Source organism: Sorex fumeus, unplaced genomic scaffold, assembly GCF_029834395.1.
Source record: "Sorex fumeus unplaced genomic scaffold, SorFum_2.1 ptg000010l, whole genome shotgun sequence".
Classification (NCBI taxonomy): Eukaryota; Metazoa; Chordata; class Mammalia; order Eulipotyphla; family Soricidae; genus Sorex; species Sorex fumeus.
The window spans coordinates 23,407,420-23,429,927 of record NW_026606067.1 but is presented as its reverse complement, the minus strand read 5'-3'; the positions used below and the strand labels follow the sequence as shown (position 1 = coordinate 23,429,927).

Here is a 22,508-nt window from a genome sequence, read left to right as displayed (position 1 = left end):
ACAGGACCTTACCCCCCAACAAAGAAAGAATACACATTCTTCTCCAGTGCACACAGAACATTTTCCAAAATAGACTATGTGCTAGGACACAAAATGTACTTCAATAGAATCAGAAAGATAGAAATAGTATCAACAATCTTTTCATAGAAATAGTATCAACAATATTTTCAGACCACGATGCTCAGAGAATAGAATCACGCAAAGTGAATCACGCACAGACACGGAGAACCAAAACAAAAAACTGAAAATTAAACAACTCAATGTTGAACAACAGGTGGGTCAGGAAGGAAGTCAAGGACGAAATCAAAAGACACCTGGAAAGAAATGAGAATGAAGACACGAGCTACCGGGATGCAGCTAAAGCCGTGTTAAAGGAAAAATTCATAGCTCTGCAAGCTTTTCCCAGGAAGGAAGAAAGGGCCCACGTAACTTGACTTCACAGCTCAAGATCTTAGAAAAGGATCAAAGAAGGGAGTATAAATCAGGCAGAAGGAAAGAGACCATAAAACTTAGAACAGAAATCAACGACATGGAAACAAAAAAAAAAACAATGCAAAAGATCAATGAAACCAAGAGCTGGTTCTTTGAGAAATAAATAAGATAGATAAACCACTAGCAAAACTCACAAAGGAACAGAGAGAGAGAGAACCCTAATAAATTGAAACAGAAATGAGAAGGGGGATGTCACAAAAGAAACCAAATTAATTCAAAAGATCATCAGAGACTACTTTGAAAGTCTGTATACAACAAAAATAGAGAACCTAGAAGAAATGGATAAATTCCTGGATTCCTATAATCTCCCAAGGCTGAATCGAGAAGATATATAGTACCTGAATAGACCTATTAACATCAAGGAAATTGAAACTGTAGTCCAAACTCTTCCCAAAAACACAAGCGCAGGTCCAGATGGATTCAATAGTGAATTTTTCCAAACATTTATAGAGAACCTAGTGCCAATTCTTCTCAAAATTTTCCAGGAAATTGAAGAAACAGAAAGTCTCCCAAACAGTTTCTATGAAGCCCATATCTCTCTAATACCATAAGGAAACAAGACACCAAAGAAAATAAAAATACAGGCCGATATCTCTGATGAACACAGATGCGAAGATTCTAAATAAAATACTAGCAAATAAAATTCAACAACTCATCAAAAAACCAAGTAGGATTTATCCCAGGGATGCAAGCATGGTTTAACATTGGGAAATCAATGAACATAATCCAACATATTAACAAAAGAAAAGATAAAAACCATATGATCATATCAATAGATGCAGAAAAAGCATTTTACAAGATCCAGCACCCATTTATGATGAAAACACTCTCCAAAATGGGTATAGAGGGGATTTTCCTCAATATAGTTAAAGCCATCTACCACAAGACTACAGCAAGCATCATTCTCAATGGGGAAAAAACAGAGAGCCTTCTTCCTAAGATCAGGGACGAGACAAATTGCCCATTCTCTCCACTACTGTTCAATATAGTACTGGAAGTACTTGCAATAGCAGTTATGAAAGAAAGAGATATTAAGGGCATCCAGTAGGGAAGGAAGAAATCAAGCTCTCACTATTCGCAGATGATATGATACTATACTTAGAGAATCCTAAAATCTCCACTGAGAAACTCCTATAAACAATAGGCTTGTATAGTAAAGTTGCAGGCTATAAAAGCAATACCCAAAAGTTCATGGCTTTTTTATACGTAAATAGTGAGAGAGAAGAAAGCGACATGAAAAAGACAATCCCGTTCACAATTGTTCCCCAGAAAATCAAGTACCTAAGGAATCAGCTTAACTAAGGAAGTAAAGGACATGTACAAAGAAAACTACAAAATGCTACTTCAGGAAATAAAAGAGGACACAAGGAAATGGAAAGATATCCCCTGCTCATGGATCGGGAGAATTAACATTGTCAAAATGGCAGTACTTCCCAAAGCATTGTTCAATGCGATCCCTATAACGATATCCATGACATTCTTCAAGGAAATGGAGCAAACGCTCCTGAAAATCATATGGAAAAATAAGCCCCCACGAATAGCTAAAGCAATTTTTTGGAAAAAGAAAATGGGAAGAATCAACCTCCCTAACTTCAAACTCTACTACAGAGCAATAATACAAAAACAGCATGGTACTGGAACAAAAGCAGAGCTGCAGACGAATGGATCAGGGTTGAATATACTGACATCTCCTTCCAAACATATGATCATCTAATCTTTGATAAGGGATCAAGAAATGTGAAGTGGAGAAAGGAAAGCCTGTTTAACAAATTGTGCTGGCAAAATTGGACAGCTACAGGCAAAAAAGTGGGCTCAGTCCTCTGCCCAAGACCATGTTCAAAAGTAAGATCAAAATGGATTAAGACCTCAACATCAGACCGAAATCCACAAGGAAAATTGAAGACAAAGTTGGCAAAACCCTCCATGATATTGAAGCTAATGGTATCTTCAAAGATGACATGCCACTGGCCAAGCAAGTGAAAACAGAGATAGACAAATCGGACTTAAACTAAGAAGCTTCTGCACCTCAAAAGAAACAGTGACCAAAATACGAAGACAGTCTGCAGAATGGGAAAGGATATTTGCCAAATACACATCCGACAAAGGGTTGATAGTAAGGATATACAAAGTTCTGGTTGAACTCCACAAGAAGAAAAGATCCAACCCCATCAAAAAATGGGGTGACAAAATGAACAGAAAGTTCCTCAAAGAAGAAGTTCAAATGGCTAAAAGGCACATGAAAAAATGCTCTACATCACTAATCATCAGGGAGATGCAGATCAAAACAAAAATGAGATATCATTTCACACCACAGAGACTTGTCCCCCTCTAAAGAACAAAAGCAACCAGTGTTCGTGTGTATGTGGCGAGAAGACCCTCCTTCACTGCTGGTAGGAATGCTGAATGGTTCAACCGTTTTGTAAAACTGTATGGACGATTTTCAAAAAATTAGAAATTGAGCTCCCATTTAACCCTGCAATACCACTCCTGGGAATATATCCCAGAGAGGCAAAAAAGTATAGTCGAAATGACGTCTGCACTGTGTGTTCATTGCGGCACTGTTTATAGTAGCGAGAATCTGGAAAAAACCTGAAATCCCGAGAACAGGTGACTGGTTAAAGAAACTTTGGTACATCTACACAATGGATTACTATGTAGCTGTTAGAAAAGATGAATTCATGAAATTTATATGCAAGTGATACTACATGGAACGTATCATGCTAAGTGAAATGAGTCAGAAAGAGAGGGATAGACATAGAAAGATTGCATTCATCTGGAGAATATGAAGTAACAAAATAGGAGACTAATACCCAAGAATAGTGGAGATAAGTACCAGGACGTTTACTCCATGGCTTGGAGGCCAGCTGATCATGCTAGGGGAAAAGGCAGTTCAGATAGGGAAGGGAGCACCAAATAAAGGGGTGCTGGGAGGATCCTTCCAGGATGACAGATGCGTGCTGAGTGTAGACTATAGACTGAACATGATTGTCACTCAATGCCTCTTTTGCAAACCACAGCACCCAAAAGGAGAGAACAAAAGGGAATGCCCTGCCACAGAGGCAGGGTGGGATGGGACGGCTGTGGGTAGGAGGGATACTGGGATCAGTGGTGTTGGAGAATGGGCACTGGTGGAGGGATGGGTATTCAATCATTGTATAACTGAAACCCAAGCACAAATATTTGTAAGTCTACAACTGTACCCCATGGAGTTTCACTAATAAAAATTAAAAAAGAAAATGGCTGGCAGTCAGGATCATATGCAGCTCAGAACCCAGTGTAAAGGCTGGCAGGCGGGCTGTGATGTCCAGCTTCCCTGCTCCTGTGTGACATGTCCCTGTCCTTTTGTGTTTGTATAGGGGAAGTTGAGAGGATGTTCTCACTTTGTGTTCCAGAAGGTCATACAGACCTATCCCTTTTGCAGATCTGAAGTTCTTGGGAGAAATTTAGTTATTTGTTCCATAAGACTGAAGAAGCTGAGTAGAAGGCTGAAATCTATAGATAGATGCGTTCCAAGAAGCCCTGCCTTAGATGCAGAAACACAAGCTTCCTCATCCTGTCCCAGGCTCCCTGCTCTCCAGGGGAAGGGTTAGAACCATCAGTGTGTCAGCTGGAAGCGGTGTGGGAAGCCTCCAGGCTCAGAATCTCAAGCTTGCAGGGTCTCTAGCCTGACCTCACAGGTCTTTAGCCTGGCTGCCTTGCAGAGAAGCTGCAGTAGCAGAGGACACTTAAGGAACCTGCTTGGGAGACCATGGCACTGTTGCCAACCTGAGCTGTTGTCAGTCCGTTCACTAGATTAGCTTCATCTCGGTATGCTTTCCTTGTTTAAGGCTTAGGAGAATTCTAGAGAAGACTCAGACTCTCTGAAGTAGACTACTTCCCTGCTTATGTGAGAAATGGGAAAGGAGTTACTTAATTTAATTAATTTGAGGATTTGAGGGCCCCTGCCCACAGTGCTCAGGGGTTGCTCTAAACTCCTGGCTCTCACAGGAAGCACATAAAAGATAAAAAAAGTAGCCCCAAATTCATGAGTTCTAGGAAATATTCATGGTTGATGTTATCAAAACACATTTTCCATCTGACCATAAATTTACTTAATGACCTAAATGAATTTGTCTGGAATTTGGGGATCCAACCTGGACCTTCTCCAAATAAAGGATAGGCTCAACCCAACCTGCCCATGGGAAAGGGCTATTTTAAGAACTTGGAAAATCTGGTGAGATTCCTGAAACCTTTGAATCTCACCCCTTCTGTACTATTTTTATTAGCATCTGTCTTCTCTTAGAATGATGAGCCAAAACGCACAAGAAAGGGCTTGTATGCCTGTTTCCACTGGCCAGAGAGCAAATGGCAATGAGATGGTTCTTCCTGCCTAGTGGGCATGATCCAGGGGACGGGTTGGAACAGCTCGTGGGCTGCAGCTCAAGAGCACGTGGAAAGAGCTGTGGTGGAGAGGGGCTGTGCAGGTCTGTGTGAGGAGCAAAGTGAGGGCAGAGGAATTAACTTTGATCTTAATAAACTGAAGTCTCATGCATGCATCAGTGCCCTGAATGTAGTTGGACTCTAATGCTAACATCAGCCAACAAATGTTTTAAAACATATCCTAATTTAAAAACGAAGTGAACTTCTTTTACCAAATTGTTATCACATTCCAGCTCTTGTACTCTGGGTAAGATTCTTGGATCAAGAAGAATTAATGTTGAATGGAATTTATAATTCAGATATCATAGTAAATAAGATTTGTATTTAACAATATGCTTCTATACATTAGTGTTTTTCTACTTTCTACTTTTTGGACAAGTTAGCCTTGTCTGCTGTACAGGAAAGCATTTTTTCCCTCCTGAGCTGGGAATTTGCTAAGCCTGTGTGATGAAAATTTTACCCCCAATACAGGCCTTTTATTTTTTATGAGGAAGCTAATTTACTCTTTTCAAACTGTGACATCCTGTTTATCAGAACAGAGACTTTAAAAAGTTTTTTTGAGTCTGAACTCACTTCTCTAGTCAACATCTTGGCGAGCAATGTGTTGAGTGAGTCATGACTATTTGGATGAAGATTTTCTGGTTTTGAAAGAGAAAGTACTTGGTAAAAAATGTGTTGGAGTTTTCATTGAGATGGAAACATCTGAAAAATGGAATTGGCTAGTAAGGCTACCATAAAAAATATTTCAACACACATTTCACAAGGCCCTTCTGTGAATATCTTGCCTTAACCATTGCAAGATACCTCCAGGACAATTTTTTCTTCCAGAAATCCCTGAGCACTGCTGGGTGTGATCCAAAACCCAGAAAGGGAAAAATAATGATCCCCTTCCCCTTCTCATTCAGTGTTTGCTGTATTTGTACAGTTTGTTCTCCATTTTTTAAAAAAAAAATTTATTAGTGAAACACCATGAGGTACAGTTGTAGACTTACAAATTTTTTGTGCTTGGGTTTCATTTATACAATGATCCAGTACCCATCCCTCCACCAGTACCCATTCTTCATCATTTACATTTTTTAAAAATTTTTGGGAGAAGCACGCTGAAAGTGGACTACAGACCAAACATGATTGCCACTCAATGTCTCTTTTGCAAACCACAACATGCAAAAGGAGAGAGAGAACAAAAGGGAATACCCTGCCACAGAGGCAGGGTGGGATGGGGGGATGGTGGGATGGGGGTGGGCGGGATACTGGGACCCGTGGTGGTGGATAATGTTCTCCATTTTTGTCCTCCATTTTTTGTTTTCAAATCGTAGCTGGTACTGCCAGAGATGGGCTAGAGCGATAGCACAGTGGTAGGGCGTTTGCCTTGCACACGACTGGCTGGCCAACCGGGGTTCAATTCCTCCACCCCTCTCGGAGAGCCCAGCAAACTACCGAAAGTATCTTGCATGCACATGAAAGCCTGGCAAGCTATCCATGACGTATTTGATAATGCCAAACACAGTAACAACAAGTCTCACAATGGAGATGTTACTGGTGCCCCCTTGAGCAAATTGATGAACAATGGGAGGACAGTGCTACAGTGCTATTGCAAAATAAACTTTAATAATAAAATGTTTACAATTCTGAAGGGCATTATTATTTACTTTGTATCTTATATTACTAAACATTGTAATTGATTCCATAGGGAAGTAGAAATTTGGTCTAATTTCACGATTTGCCTCATAGAAAACTAAGACCTCTTTATTTTGGGTTCTTTAATATTTAAAAATGCCATGTAGGCAGCTCAAGGTCTCATTTATACAGCGGTGTTAAACTTGGAATTTTAGATCCAGGGCTGAGGAGATAGAATAAGGGCTTAGAGCACAGACCGTGGGTGTGAGTTTGATCCCTACTGGGCCATAGGTTTGATTCCTGCTCTTCGAGGCCTCCCACACATCTCCGGCTCGGCCCTCCTAGCCCTCATGGTCCTCAACACTGCTGGTCCTCCTGGACATCATGGCCCCCAGCTCTGAACTTCAAGCCTGCAGCACTTGGCCAAGTATCACCTGTGTGAAACCCACCACTAGGAGGCCCTGCTATGCTACAGCTAGCTTTGAATGCATGTTTGCTATGTACTGGCTGTTGTGAATGTCTGGGTTGGATTTATGCGGATTGAGTACATCCATCCTCCCTCATTTCAGTCTTCCATCCATATGCATTCGACCTTGAAATCCTTTTCCTGCAACTTAATGTTCGGTCCATATGTAAAGATTCTGTTTCCTCATCACCTTTCTATCCCTTCAATGCTTGTATTCTGATTTGAATTAGGGTGGGACTCCACTCCACTAGGTTTTTCACTTACTTTGTGTTAAGCAAGGTGCTTGAGGAAGGAGATAGGCCACACTTACAGCTTTTCTGCTGCCCACTGGGACACTTGTTCTGTTTTGTTTAGTCGTTGTTATGAACTGTGCCTGACTCATCAATTCTACTTTGTTGTAGGACCCTGGAGAAGTCAGAGAATGTTTCATTAAGAAAAGCAGATTTCATGGGTTCTAGAAAAATCCACAGGATTGGAGAGAAATCACAGGGTTAACTCACCTACCTTGAACACAGTCCACCTTGATTTGATCTCCAGCACTATATAGAGTACCCTAAATAGCTCCGGGAGTGGTCCCTGAGCACAAAGTCAAGCGTCAGCCCTGAGCACTGCCAAGTGTGACCCAAGCCATCCCTCATAGCCACCCTCAAACAAGAAAAATATACAAAGATTTCAGGAATTCTAGATGGTGCAAATATTTGATTTCTTGTCAAATGATTTGCATATTGGCAAGTGCAAACCCAGATTTTCAGGAAGTTTTAAACCATGGGATAGTTGGGTCATTCTGGGCATTCAGACAGCGTGCTCCAGCGTGTTTTGTTTTCTCTTGCAGGAGGCTCAGATATTGAGTACCTAGACTTCTACAAGCCCGTGGTGTGGTTCTGGATTCTTGTTGGCCTGGCCTACTTTGCAGCTGTGCTGAGTATGATTGGAGACTGGCTGCGAGTGATCTCTAAGAAGACCAAGGAGGAGGTGAGTTGCACACTGCCTGCAGCGCAGGAAAGTCGGCTTACTTTCTCTTAATCTTTTTGATGTTTTTGGGTACTCTTTTTTTTTATTGCTTTTATTCATTTGACATTTGCATCTCAAACTACTTAAACTTTATAAAAAGGGGAGGGGAGATTCCCAAGGAGGCTTGGGTGGATCCCCCATCCCAGACCAATGATTCTTGGTCTGTCAGTTGGGCCAGGGGGTTAATGCAGGGGCACGAGGCTGCTCTGGCCCTCCCTTCCTTAGGCCACTCCCAGCGGCTCTGCCGGTCCTGTAGGGCTTCATCTGGCATTGCTTGGGCACCATGTGTTACCAGGAGGTAAACCCAGCTGGGGTACCCCTGTGCTGTCTCCTAGCCCCCAGTTTTGATGTTTAAGTTTTAAACATTAAACTTTAAAAACAATATAAATTGCAGTAACAGGTTTACAAAACTATGTAGTTTTTAGGGGCAAATTTGTCCATTTGTAAATATTTGATGTCACATTATATCTATCAGTGAAGTTTACTTCACATGTTTTATGTTTATAGTTGGTATGAATTTGCTTTTTAGGCTTTGGGGAAATATATATGTTACAATATATTTATTTCACAAGGATTTATTCAACCCTTCTAGATGCCAGATGCCAAGTAGGTTCATGCTGAGGCTAATTTGTTGTCAAAAACTTGTTTAAATAGTTTCTATATTGCTTATATTTTTTGGTTTTATTTCCTTCTTCAAGGGCTCCGAGTAACTTTTTTATAAGAAAAAAATACAATCAACCATGTTGGTGTCTAGATTTCAGTAGCACAGCTTAAGGGATATGTAATATAGTGCTAACTTTCGTGTTTATACAGTGAGTTTCTTTCATGTCTTGAAAGTGTGAAAGTGCACATGTATTTACATGTGCAGATACCCCAGTGCTGTAAGCACAATGACCAGTTTCCCTGTGTCCAGATTTCAACTGTTTGAAGCAAATGACTTCTTTATGTCATTTGTGCAGCTATATATGTAGAAAGAAATGTAAAAATTCTCACTCATAAGCTTTGGGAAAATTTGAAATTTCTCACTTGATCTTTAAATGTTATTGTTCAGGAATTGAATTTGTATCTTCTCATTCCAGAAGTATTAGTAGCTACAGTATGACAGAGTGACAGCTAATTATAAATTCTCTAGTTTTTGATTATAGGCAGAAGTCAGCCAACTTGGAACCATAATGTAAAAACCGTGCCCCATATTACCTTCTTTCTTCTTTTCAGTCTCTTTTCATTTTATTGAAATGAAAGAAGTGTCAGAATCTTTTGAAAAAATCCATGATGGACACAACAAACATTGATCCCTTAAACAGATGACTAAAGGAAGCTATAAGATAGGACGTGATCAGAAAAATTAATAAAATTAATTTATTTTTTCACTTTTCTGGAAACCCATTAGATTAATTATTGGTACCCTAGGTGTCATGTTTACTAGAGTATGAATTATCAAACACTTCTTTTCATGGATCTCTTTCTCAATAGGGAACTTAGGTAATCAGTCTGCCCACATTAATATATAGCCTCTCACACCAAAAAACCCACAGTATTTTTATATAAGCAAAAGGATAAGGCAGTCTACTTCACGTTATAGTTTAAATATTGGAAAAATTTCTGCCTTGAAAACAACTCTAGTTAATTGGGCTCAGTCTTTGTCTCTCTGTGAGTGTGTGTGTAAAAGAGTGATAAACATGCATACAGACACACAAACATTAAACAGAGTGTTTAGACTTTGGTATACTTTAAGGGTCTTGTGATGCTAAAAGAAAATAAATCATTATGAAGGAAATGTTTTATATAATGTAGATAAGAACTGCTAAACCGAATAAACACTTAACCATAGTGCAACTTTCAAACCCTAAAAAAAACACAAATATTGGGGTCAGGAGTTGTCAGTATATTCAACCCTATTCCATTGGTCTGCGGCTCTGCCTTTGTTCCAGTACCATGCTGTAAGGGAGCAAGAAATGTGAAGTGGAGCTAGGAAAGCCTCTTTAACAAATTGTGCTGGCAAAACTGGATAGCTACATGCAAAACAATGGTCTCAGATTCCTACCTAACACCATGTACAAAAGTAAGATAAAAATGGATTAAAGACCTCATAATCCATAAGGTACATTGAAGACAAGATTGGCAAAACCCTCCACGACATTGAAGCTAACGGTATCTTCAAAGATGACATGCCACTGGCCAAGCAAATGAAAACAGATAGACAAATAGAACTATCTTAAACTAAAAAGTTTCTGCACCTCAAAAGAAACACAGACCAAAATACAAAGACAGTCTACAGAATAGGAAAGGATAGTTGCCAAATAAGCATCTGATAAGGGGTTGATATCAAGGTTATACAAAGCACTGGTTGAACTCCACAAGAAGAAAACATCCAACCCCTTCAAAAAATGGGGTGATGAAATGAACAGAAACTTTCTCAAAGAAGAAATTTGAATGGCTAAAATGCACATGAGAAAATGCTCTAGATCATCAGGGAAATGCAGATCAGAACAACAATGAGATATCATTTCACAACACAGAGACTGGCTTACTTCCAAAAGAGCAAAAGCAACCAGTGTTGGCGTGAATGTGGGGAGAAAGGGACCCTCCTTCACTGTTGGTGGGAATACCGACTGGTTCCGCCCATTTGGAAAACAGTATGGACGATTCTCAAAAAATTAGAAATTGAGCTCCCATTTGGCCCAGCAATACCATTCCTGGGAATTTATCCTGGAGAGGCAAAAAAGTACAGTAGAAATGACATCTGCACTCGTATTTTCATTGCTGCACTGTTTACAATAGCCAAAATCTGGGGAAAAAAACCCAGTGCACAAGAACATATGACTGGTTAAAGAAACTTTGGTACATCTATGCAGCTGTTAGAAAAGATGAAGTCATGAAATTTGCATATATGTGGGTCAACATGGAAAATATCATGTTAAGTGAAATGAGAAAGAGAGGGACACATAGAAAGATTGCACTCATCTGTGAAATATAAAGTAACAGAATGGGAGATTAACTCCCAGTGGTAGTAGAGATAAGGACCAGGAGGTCTGCTCCACGGCTTGGAAACCAGCCTCACATGCTGGGGGAAAAGGCAATTCAGATGGAGAAAAAAAAACCAAGTAAAATATGTTGGGAGGACCCATTCAGATTGAAAGATGAATGCCGAAAGTAGATTATAGACCAAACACGATGGCCACACAATACCTCTATTCCAAACTACAACACCCAAAAGGAGAGAACAAAAGGGTATGCCCTGCCACAGAGGCGGTGTGGTGGGTGTGGGGTTAGGGTGGTGGGAAGGATATTTGGAACATTGGTGGAGGAGAATGGACACTGGAGAAGGGATGGGTAAACGATTATTGTGTGACTGAAATACGAAATTTCATAAGTTTGGAACTGTACCTCACGATGATTCGCTAATAAAATATAGAAAAGAAACATAAATCTTCAATTCTTAATAAAATAAGAAAAATGGAATATAAAAGAATATATCTCTCATAGAGAAACCATTGGGAAGAGTATTGTGAAATACACATAGGATATTTTAGGCATACTCCATATTACATAATAAAGTCATAAAAGCATTCTAAATATTGTTGTCTATCACAGTCAGAAACTTTGAAAGCCACTAAGACTCTGTAGACAAACAAAATTTTACATTCATGACATTTGTATCAAATATTTGATTAGAGCTTAGAAATCTATTTTATTCAAAACCCATGCTTTTAGGTGTTGGATTACTTGGTTCCAAGCATTAGAAGTCTAATCTGGAGTCCTAGGACAACCTGTGTGTTTGCCAGTTCTTGCCATCACCACAAAATACTGAATTGGGTGACTTCTTAGCAGAAGTTAATTTTTCACAATATGGAAGCTGAAGTCAAAGACAGTAGCTGGCGGCAGGGTGGGTTTCTGGGGAAAGCTCCCCACCTTGGTTGCCCACAGTACCTTCCTGCTGTGAGTTCAAGTCCATTCCCCTGCATGTTGCAGAGAGAACACATCAGAGCTCCTCCTTTGTGTAAGGACCCACAGTGATTTTGCAGTGAGACTTCACTTTCTGACCCCCATTCACGTGATCACTTCCTGAAAAGCCTGCCCCAGATAGAATCACATAGAAGGGAAGGAGGGGACATCTACCTTCTACATAAAATTTAGGGAACTCATGATCCAGATGCTAATATCATCCTTTTCAACAAATTTCAAATGTTACCAGTAACATTCAGATTGGATAAGAAAGATATGCTCTCTCTCACCATTCACAGAGAAATGATACTATACTTAGAGAACCCTAAAGTCTCTAACAAAAACTCCTAGACATAATATTTTTGTATAGTATAGTAGCAGGTCACAAAATCAATACACAGAAGTTCATGGCTTTCCTATATGCAAATAATGAAAGAGAAGAAAGTGATACTTAAATATAAATTTTAAAAAATACTTTTTAAAAAAAAGTCCTGTTCACAGTCGTGCCTCAGATAATCAAGTACATCAGAATTGGGTTAACTAAGGAGGTAAAGAACCTGTACAAAGAAAACTACAAAATGCTACTTCAATAAATAAAGAAGGACATGAGGAAATGGAGATACATCCTTCTGGTCATGAATTGGGAGAATTAACAATTGTCAAAATGGCAATACTCCCCAAAGCATTATACAGATTCAGTGAAGTTCCTATAAGGATATCCATGACATTTTTCCAAGAAATTGATCAAACATTGTTGAAATTCACATAGAACAATAAACTCCCATGAGTAGCTAAAGCAATTCTTGAGAAAAAAAAAAAGGACGGGAGGTATCACCTTTCCCAATGTAAAACTATATTACAAAGTATTAGTAATTAAAACATCGTGGCATTGGACTAAAAGCAGGCCTGCAGAACAATAGAATAGAGTTGAATATCCTGACATACACCCTCAAATATACAATCATTTAATATTTGATAAGGAATCAAGTAATATGAAGTGGAGCAAGGAAAGTCTCTTTTAACAAGTGGTGCTGGGAAAATTGGGCAGTTACATGTAAAGTAATGAACTTCGACTTCTATCTAACGTCATGCACAAAAAGTCAAAAATATCAAAATGGGTTAAAAATCTCAACATCAGACCATAAGGTACATGGAATGAAATTTAGACAAATCCCTCCATTACATTGAAGCTAAAGGCATCTTTAAAGATGAAACACCACTAACCAAGCAAGTGGGAAAAAAAATTTAAAAAATTGGACTGCATTAAACTAAGAAGTTTCTACATCTCAAAAGAAACAGTGCCAAGATACAAAGACAGCTAATGGAATGGGAAAAATTATTCATGCAATACCAATCTGATAAGGGGTTAATATCAAAATGTACTGGTAGAACTTTGCAAGAAAAAAATCCAGTCCCACCAAAAACTGGGGAGAAGAAATGAGCAGAAATTTCCTCAAAGAAGAAATTAAAATGGCCAAAAGGCACATGAAAAAAAGTGTTCTACATCAGGGAGATGCAAGTCAAAACAACAATGAAATACCATCTCACGCCACAGAGACTGGCACATGTCCAAAAGAACAAGAACAATCAGTACTGGCATGGAAGCGGAGAGAAGGGAACTCTCATTCATTGTTGATGGAAATAATAAATGTCCTAACCTTTTGGGAAAACTATCTGGACAGTCCTCAAAAAACTAGAAACTGAGGTCCCATTTGACCCAGCAATACCACTTCTGCAAATTACCCTGGAGGCCCAAAAAACACTCAGCAGAAACACCATCTGCACTTCTATGTTCATCACAGCATTATTCACAATAACCAGAATCTGGGAACAACCCGAGTGCTCAAGAACAAATGACTGGTTAAAGAAACTATGGTACATTTACATAATGAAATACTACACAGCTGTTAGGAAAAATGAAGTCATGGAGTTTGCTTATAAATGGATCGACATGGAAGAGTATCATGCTGATATTTCACTGAGAGTATCATGCTGAGAATATCATGCAGAGAGTCAGAAGAAAAGGGACATATATAGAATGACTGCATTCATTTGTGGAATATAAAAAAATAATAATATGAGACTAATATCAAAAGTCAGGGAAAATAGGGGCCAGGAGGATTGGTCAGTGGTTGGAAGCTACCACAAATGTGTGTGTGATGGAAGGCAGTTAGGATAGAGAAAGTATTAATATAGCCATAATAATTAGAAATGATTGTGCTGGACAAGAACCAAGTATTGAAAGTAGATAAAAGGATATACATGATCAGTATCTGTACTGGAAACCATAATGTCCAAAAGAAGAAAGACATAGGGAGAGGGGAGAGGAATTGGGAGAGGAAAAGAAAGAGGGACAGGAGAATAAAAGTGACTGCCATAGAGTGGGGGTCAGGAGGGAAACTGGGACTCTGGTGGTGGTAAGTAGACACTGGTTGAAGGATGGGTGCTGTGACATTGTGTGCTGAAGCCTTATCATGAACAGCTTTGTAACTATATATTTCACAGTGATTCAATTTTTTAAAATGTTGTGTTTTTAAAGAAAGAAATACAAGTTCTGGCGCCTGCTGGAAAATGAGCTGCCTGATTCCCTACTGAGTGGCTGTGATGGGCTGTTGTGTTGTTACACTGTCAGACCTGGAGAAGCAGCAAGCTTGTCTTGTCCCAGGCCTGCAGGCTGCCCTGCCATCCTGGGAGGAAATGCCTGTGATGGCATTTGGCTCTGTGGGAAGGAGATCGTGAGGGAGAAGGTCCAAAGCGAAAGGCCTTCCAGTCCTCTACATGGTACCCCAATTGCTGCAGAGCTGTCCCTGGGATCAGAGGTGTGCCTTCTGATTTATGAGGCAACTTAGAGAAACGACAAAATTGGTCTATAAATTCAACCAAGAATATGAGTAGAGACGGGGAAAGACAATTTATGATTTATCTGTAGACGATCAATTCTACTGCTTTTATAAATAAAATATTCCTACCTTCTTTCCAGAAATGGAGACAGAAAGAATTTTCAACTTTTTTTTCTTTTTTGGGTCACACCCAGCGATGCATAGGGGTTACTCCTGGCTCATACACTCAGGAATTACTCCTGGCAGTGCTTGGGGGAACCATATGGGATACTAGGAATTGAACCCAGGTCGGCTGTGTGCAAGGCAAATGCCCGACCTGCTGTGCTATCGCTCCAGCCCCAATTAACTTCAACTTAGAAATAACTCAGTTAAGGGCAGAATTAAGTAAAAAATATCTAAATACTTTATGCTGGTGACCTTGACTGCTCACGGTTCCTAACCAATGTGCCAAAACCTTCTGTGCTCTCCAACCTTCAAAAACTTCTTCAGTGTTCAGAAATACAAGATGCTTTCTAGTTTCCTTTATAATGAATAAACATGATAAATGATTTTGATAATGAAATCCTTCATAATGAAAATGTTACTATTATAGAATACAAATATTATCTAAGTGATAATACTAACATGCTGACTTGAATGAAAGTATTTTGGCTAATAAGCCCCAGTTTTGAGGCCAAAGAACCAAAGTGAGTACAGTGGGTAGAGTGCTTGCATTGCACTTGGGCAGCCCAGGTTCTATCAACCAGCACCACATATGAATCCCCAGCACAAGCCAAGAGTGACTCCTGAGTGCAGAACCAAGAGTGAGCCCTGAGCATGGCTGGGAGTGACCCTAAAATAAAATAATCCCCAGTCTTGTATTAATTTTTCAAAAATAAATATATTACACTGCAACAATAATGGAAGGAAGTGGACACTGGTGGAGAGTGTGGTGCTGGAATATTTTATCAGGAAAACCCTGCCTTTATTATAAACCACAGTTCCTAAAATTTCACAAAAGATTTTAAAAGGAAAAAGAAAATAAAATTCCTTAACCTATACTGATAAAGTATAAAAAATAGATTAAACTATTAGTGGCCTTATTTCTATTTGTTATGTATATTGTTATATATATTCTATTTCCAATGAGTATGAATGTAATGAAAAGAATATCTATGGAAAAATTGTCTTGATAAGCATGCTTTAATAAAACATGTTGGCTTAGCTAATAATCCATGTGAAATATTTGAGGAAATGGTTAGTTGGAATAACTTCGCATTGTTTTCAAAGCATCACAGATAATTATGGTTGATCTGCATTCCTCAAGGAAAGCAGTAATGATCTCAATAATTTTCCCATATGTCTCATATGCGTTTCTGTAGATTTGTTTATGTCTTTCATTATTTTTAACCTGTAATGTAGAGTAGGCATAGTGACATAGGGAATTCTGAAATAGATTAACTCACTACTGAATATTTGCAAGGCAAACAATACAGGTAAAAATGGAACCTGAAAGAGCAACTACATTGAAGTGAGTGAATGTCAAGACTATAAAAGATAAATAATAGCATAGTCAAATAAATGGTTTCAATGTGGGTCTATTGGAAGGTCCAAGGAGTTGAGGTTTAAAGAGAGGATGTATATATATATATATATCCATGGCCAGGGAAAACAGGGGTTAGGTTCCCTAGTCAATGGTTGGAACTAACTACAAGGGGGCTGAAGGTAAGTAAGATAGAAAAGAGACTGCTATGACAATAATAGTTGGGAATGATCATGTTGGACAAGATCTGAGAGTTAAAAGTAGGTAAGGGATATTCTTGAAAACCCTTCAGTATAAATATTGCAAACTACGATGCCCAAAAGGAGAGGAAGGAGAGAGGGTGAGAAGGGGGAGAGAGGGAGGGAGGGAAGGAGAGGGAGATAGGAAAAGGATCTGCCAAAAAGCCAAGCAGGGTCGGGGGGTGGGGGTGAGAGGAGAGGGAACCTGGGGACACTGGTGCTGGGAAATGTACACTGGTGGAGGAATGGGTGTTGGAATACTGTATGACTGAAATCCAATCATGAATGGCCTTGTAATGCTGAGAGAGAGAGAGAGAGAGAGAGAGAGAGAGAGAGAGAGAGAGAGAGAGAGAGAGAGAGAGAGAATGGTTCTGCATTGTGATTTCTGCATTGTGATTTTGGCTGCTTGGAATATATTCCAAGGAGTCAATTGCTGGGTTGTATAGGTGCTCGATTCCTAGTTGTTTTTTTTTTAAGGAATCTCCATAGTATTTTCCTAAAAGAGGGTCCCTTTACCACCTCTGCTCTCATTAATTCCAACATTGGCGGTTGTTATTTTTGATATTTGCCAGCCTCTCTGATGTGAGTTGATATGTCAGTGTTTTTTGATTTGCATTACTCTCATGATCAGTCCTGTCCTGTCCTGTCCCGTTGTTCATCGATTTGCTTGAGAGGGCCCAGTAACGTCTCCATTGTGAGACTTGTTGTTACTGTGTTTTGGCATATTGAGTACGTCATGGGTAGCTTGCCAGGCTTTGCTGTGTGGTCGAGATATTCTCGGTAGCTTGCTGGGCTCTCCAAGAGGGGCAGAGGAATTGAACCCGGCTCAGCCGGGCCTGCGGTACACAAGGCAAATGCCTTACCACTGTGCTATTGCTCCAGCCCCTCATGCTCAGTCATGAAAAGCATTGTTTTTCATATGTCATTTGGTCATTTGTATTTCTTCTTTGAGACAGATTCTATCCATCTCTTCTCCACGTATTTGGATTGAGTTGGATGTTATTTTCTTGTAAAGTTCTACTGTGTTGTATAGTAACCCTCCAGCAGGTGAGTGATAGGCAAATGAGTGGTGTGTAAAATGCCACTTTGAAGTGCTTCAAGGCAACAACTACGGAGCATCTTTGTATTCTGATTTTGGAGGTGCAAAAGCTTCTTAATTTAATATAGTCCATTTGTTTATCTTTGCTTCTTTTTTTCACAGATATAAAATGTATTTTTATTTTTTAAAATTTTATATATTGTTTAAATTTTTATTAGTGAAACACCATGAGGTACAGTTGTAGACTTACAAATTTTTGTGCTTAGGTTTCAGTTATACAATGATCCAGTACCCATCCCTACACGAGTGTCCATTCTTCATCATTTACATTTATTAAAAAATTTTTGCCAGTGAAACACCATGAAGTAAAGTTGTAGATTTACAAACTTGTGTGCTTGGATTTCAATTATACAATGATCAAACACCCATCCCTCCACCAGTGCCATTTTTCAATCACCACAGGTCCCAGTATCCCTCCCATCGCCTATCCCCCCATCCCACCCTGCCTCTGTGGCGGGGTATTCCTTTTTGTTCTCTCTCTCTTTTTTGGTCTCGTGATTCACAAAAGAGGCATTGAGTGGCAATCAGGTTTGGTCTACAGTCTACTTTCAACATGCTTCTCCCATCTGGGAGGATCCTCCCAACACCCTTTATTTGGTCCTCCTTTCTCTATTTTAGCTCCCGTTTTCCCCAGAATGTGTGGCTGGCCTCAAGAAGCAAAACTCCTGGTCCTAATCTCGGCCACTCTTGGGTGTTAGTCTCCTATTTTGTTACTTTATGTTCCCCAGATGAATGCAATCTTTCTGTGTCTATACCTCTCTTTCTCACTCTTTTCGCTTAACATGATACTTTAAATGTAGTACCACTTGTATGTAAATTTCATGACTTCATCTTTTCTAACAGCTACATAGTACTCCATTGTGTAGATGTACCAAAGTTTCTTTAACAAGTCATCTGTTCTTGGGCACTCAGGTTTTTTCCAGATTCTGGCTATTGTAAAGAGTGCTGCAATGAACAAACAAGTGCAGATGTCACTTCGACTATACTTTTTTGCCTCTCTGGGATATATTCCCAGAGTGCTATTGCTGGGTAAAATGGAAGCTCGATTTCTAATTTTTTGAGAATTGTCCATACTGTTTTCCAGAAGGGCTGTATTCCAGTTGGCATTCCCACGAGCAGTGAAGGAGGGTCCCTTTCTTGCCACATCCACGCCGGCACTGGTTGCTTTTGTTTTTGTGGATGTGGGCCAGTCTCTGTGGTGTGAAATGATATGTCATTTTTGTTTTCATCTGCATCTCCCTGATGATTAATGATGTGGGGTATTTTCTCATGTGCCTTTTTGCCCTTCGGATTTCTTCTTTGAGAAAGTTTCTGTTCATTTCTTTGCCCCATTTTGTGATCGGGTTGGATGTTTTCTTCTTGTGGAGTTCAACCAGTACTTTGTATATCCTTGATATCAACCCCTTTTCGGATATGTATTGGGCAAATATCCTTTCCCATTCTGTAGATTTTCTTTGTATTTTGGTCAGCGTTTCTTTTGAGGTGCAGAAGCTTCTTAGTTTAAGATAGTACCATTTATCTACCTCTGTTTTCACTTGCTTGGCCAGTGGCGTGACATCTTTTAGATACCATTACCCTCAATATCATGGAGGGTTTTGCCAACTTCGTCTTCAATATACCTTATGGATTCTGGTCTGATGTTGAGGTCTTTAATCCAGTTTGATCTTACTTTTGTAAATGGTGTTAGGCAGAGATCTGAGCCCGCTTATTTGCCTGTAGCCATCTAGTTTTGCCAGCACAATTTGTTAAGGAAGGTTTCCTTCCTCCACTTCACTTTTCTTGCCCCCTTATTGAAGATTAGACGATCATACATTTGGGGGGAGATGTCAGTATATTCAACCATGTTCCATTGGTATACAGCTCTGCCTTTGTTCCAGTACCATACTGTTTTAATTATTACTGCTTTGTAGTAGAGTTTGAAGTTAGGGAGGTTGATTCCTCCCATTTCCTTTTTCCCAAGAATTGCTTTAGCTATTCATGGAGGCTTATTGTCGCATATAAATTTCAGGAGTGTTTGCTCCATTTCTTTGAAAAATGTCATGGGTATCATTATAGGGATTGCGTTGAATTTGTACAGTGCTTTGGGAAGTATTGCCATTTTGGCAATGTTAATTATCCCGATCCATGAACAGGAGATATTTTTCCATTTTCCCGTGTCCTCTTTTATTTCCTGAGGTAGCGTTTTGTAGTTTTCTTTGCACCCATCCTTTATTTCCTTAGTTAAGTTGATTCCTGCACATTGATTTTTGGGGGCACAATTGTGAATGGGATTGTTTTCTTCATGTCACTTTCTTCTCTCTCACTATTTGTGTATAGGAAAACCATGGACTTTTGGGTATTGATTTTATAGCCTGCAACTTTACTATACAAGTCTTTTGTCTCTAGGAGTTTCTTGGTAGAGGTTTTAGGTTCTCTAAGTATAGAAACATATTATCTGCGAATAGTGAGAGTTTGATTTCTTTATTTCCTACCTGGATGCCTTTAATATCTTTTTCTTGCCTAATCGCTATTGCAAGTACTTCCAGTACTATATTGAACAGTACTGGAGAGAGTGGGTATCCTTTTTTCGTCCCTGATCTTAGAGGGATGCTCTCAGTTTTTCCCCATTGAGGATGATGCTTGTTGTAGGCTTGTGGTGATGACTTTAACTATATTGAGGAAAGACCCCTCTATCTCCATTTTGGCAAGGGTTTTCATCATAAACGGGTGCTGGATCTTGTCAAATGTTTTCTCTACATCTATTGATGTGATCATATGTTTTTTATCTTTTCTTTTGTTGAGATGATGGATTATGTTGATTGATTTCCGAATGTTAAACCATCCTTGCATGCCGGGATGAATCCCACTTGGTCATGGTGTATGATCTTTTTGATGAGCTGTTGAATTAAATTTGCTAGTATTTTGTTGAGAATCTTTGTATCTGTGTTAATCAGGGGTATCGGCCTGTAGTTTTCTTTTTTGTGGTGTCTTTGTTTCCTTTTGGTATTAGAGAGATATGGGCTTCATAGAAACTATTTGGGGGAGTTTCTGTTTTTTCAATTTCTTGGAAAAGTTTGAGAGGAACTGGCAATAGGCCCTCTTTAAATGTTTGGAAAAATTCACTAGTATATCCATCTGGCCTAGGCTTTTGTTTTTGGAAGACTTTTGATTACAGTTTCAATTTCCTTGGTGTTAATAGGTCTATTCAGGTACTCTATATCTTCTTAATTCAGCTTTAGGAGATTATAGGAATTCAGGAATTTATCCATTTCTTCTAGGTTCTCTTCTTTTGTGGAATACAGACTTTCAAAGTAGTCTCTGATGATCCTTTTAATTTCTTTCATTTCTGTAGTGATATCCCCATTCTTATTTCTGATTCGATTTACTAGGGTTCTCTCACTCTGTTTCTTTGTGAGTGTTGCTAGTGGTTTATTTATCTTATTTATTTTCTCTAAGAACCATCTCTTGGTTACATTGATCTTTAGGATTGTTTCTTTGGTTTCCATGTTGTTGATTTCTGCTCTTTTTATGATCTCTTTTCTTCTGTCTGATTTGGGCTCTTTCTGTTGATCCTTTTCTAAGATCTTGAGCTGTGAAGTCAAGTTGTTTATGTGCATCCTTTTTTCTGTCCTGAGAAATGCTTGCAGAGCTATAATTTTCCCTTTAATATGGCTTTAACTGCATCCCATAAGTACTGGTAGCTTGTGTCTTCATTCTCATTTTTTTCCAGGTATCTTTTGATTTCATCCTTGACTTCCTTCCTGATCCACTCGTTGTTCAGCATTGAGTTGTTTAATCTCCAGGTGTTTGATTTGGTTCTCCGTGTCTGTGTGTGACTCATTTCTATTCTCAGTGCATCATGGTCTGAAAAGATTGTTGATACTATTTCTATCTTCCTGATTCTATTGAGGTATGTTTTGTGGCCTAGCATATGGTCTATTTTGGAAAATGTTCCGTGCACACTGGAGAAGAATGTCTATTCTTTCTTTTGGGGGTGTAAAGCCCTGTATGGGTCTATAAGCCCTTTCTCTTCTATTTTGTCTTTCAAAGCCAATGATTCCTTGCTGGGTTTTGTTCTTGTTGATCTGTCCAGAGGTGATAAGGCCATGATGTTGAAGTCTCCAAGTACTATTGTGTTACTAGCAATGTCCTCCTTAAAATCTGTTAGCAGTTGTTTTAAACATTTAGCTATTCCCTCATTAGGTGCGTATACACTTAAGAGTGTGATTTCTTCCTGTTGTATGTATCCCTTGATGAAGAGAAAATAGCCTTCGCTGTCCCTTCTAATCTTTTTCAACCTGAAATTAATGTTGTCGGATACTAGTATCGCCACCCCAAGTTTTTTGAGGGAGCTGTTTGCTTGCAGAATTGTTTTCCATCCTTTAACTTTGAGTCTGTGTTTGCTCTGACAGTTGAGATGAGTTTCTTGTAGGCAGCAGAATGTTGGGTTCTGTCTCTGAATCCATTTTGCCACTCTGTGTCTCTTAATTGGTGAATTTAGACTGTTGACATTGAGAGAGATTATTGTTATGGGGTTTTGTGTCATCTTTCTGTAAGGGTCTGTTGTGCTTGTAGGTTTTGTCTTGTCTTATAGTAGCCCCTTTGGCCCTTGTTTTAGGTTTGGTTTTGAGTCTATGGAGTTCCTGATCTGCTGTTTATCTAGAAAATAGTGTACCATTTCTTCAATTTTGAGTGAGAATTTAGCTGGATAGAGTATTCTTGGTGAAGCATTCATTTCAGTGAGTTTTTTCACTATATCCCGCCATTGCCTTTGGGCTTGGAGGGTTTCCTCTGATAGGTCTGCTTTGAATTTAAGGGGTGCTCCTTTGTATGTGATTTCCTTCTTTGACCTTGCTGTTTGCAGTATTGTGTCGGCAGC

The 22,508-nt window shown here is 39.3% G+C and overlaps 1 protein-coding gene across 1 annotated transcript in view; it reads left to right on the top strand.

Moving 5' to 3' along the window:
* KCNK2 (potassium two pore domain channel subfamily K member 2) overlaps positions 1-22,508 on the top strand; it is a 151,663-nt gene that overhangs the window by 91,423 nt on the left and 37,732 nt on the right. Inside the window, exon 6 of the mRNA XM_056110674.1 lies at positions 7,827-7,966. Coding sequence (XP_055966649.1) covers positions 7,827-7,966 — 140 coding nt within the window. The remainder of the gene's footprint in view (positions 1-7,826; positions 7,967-22,508) is intronic.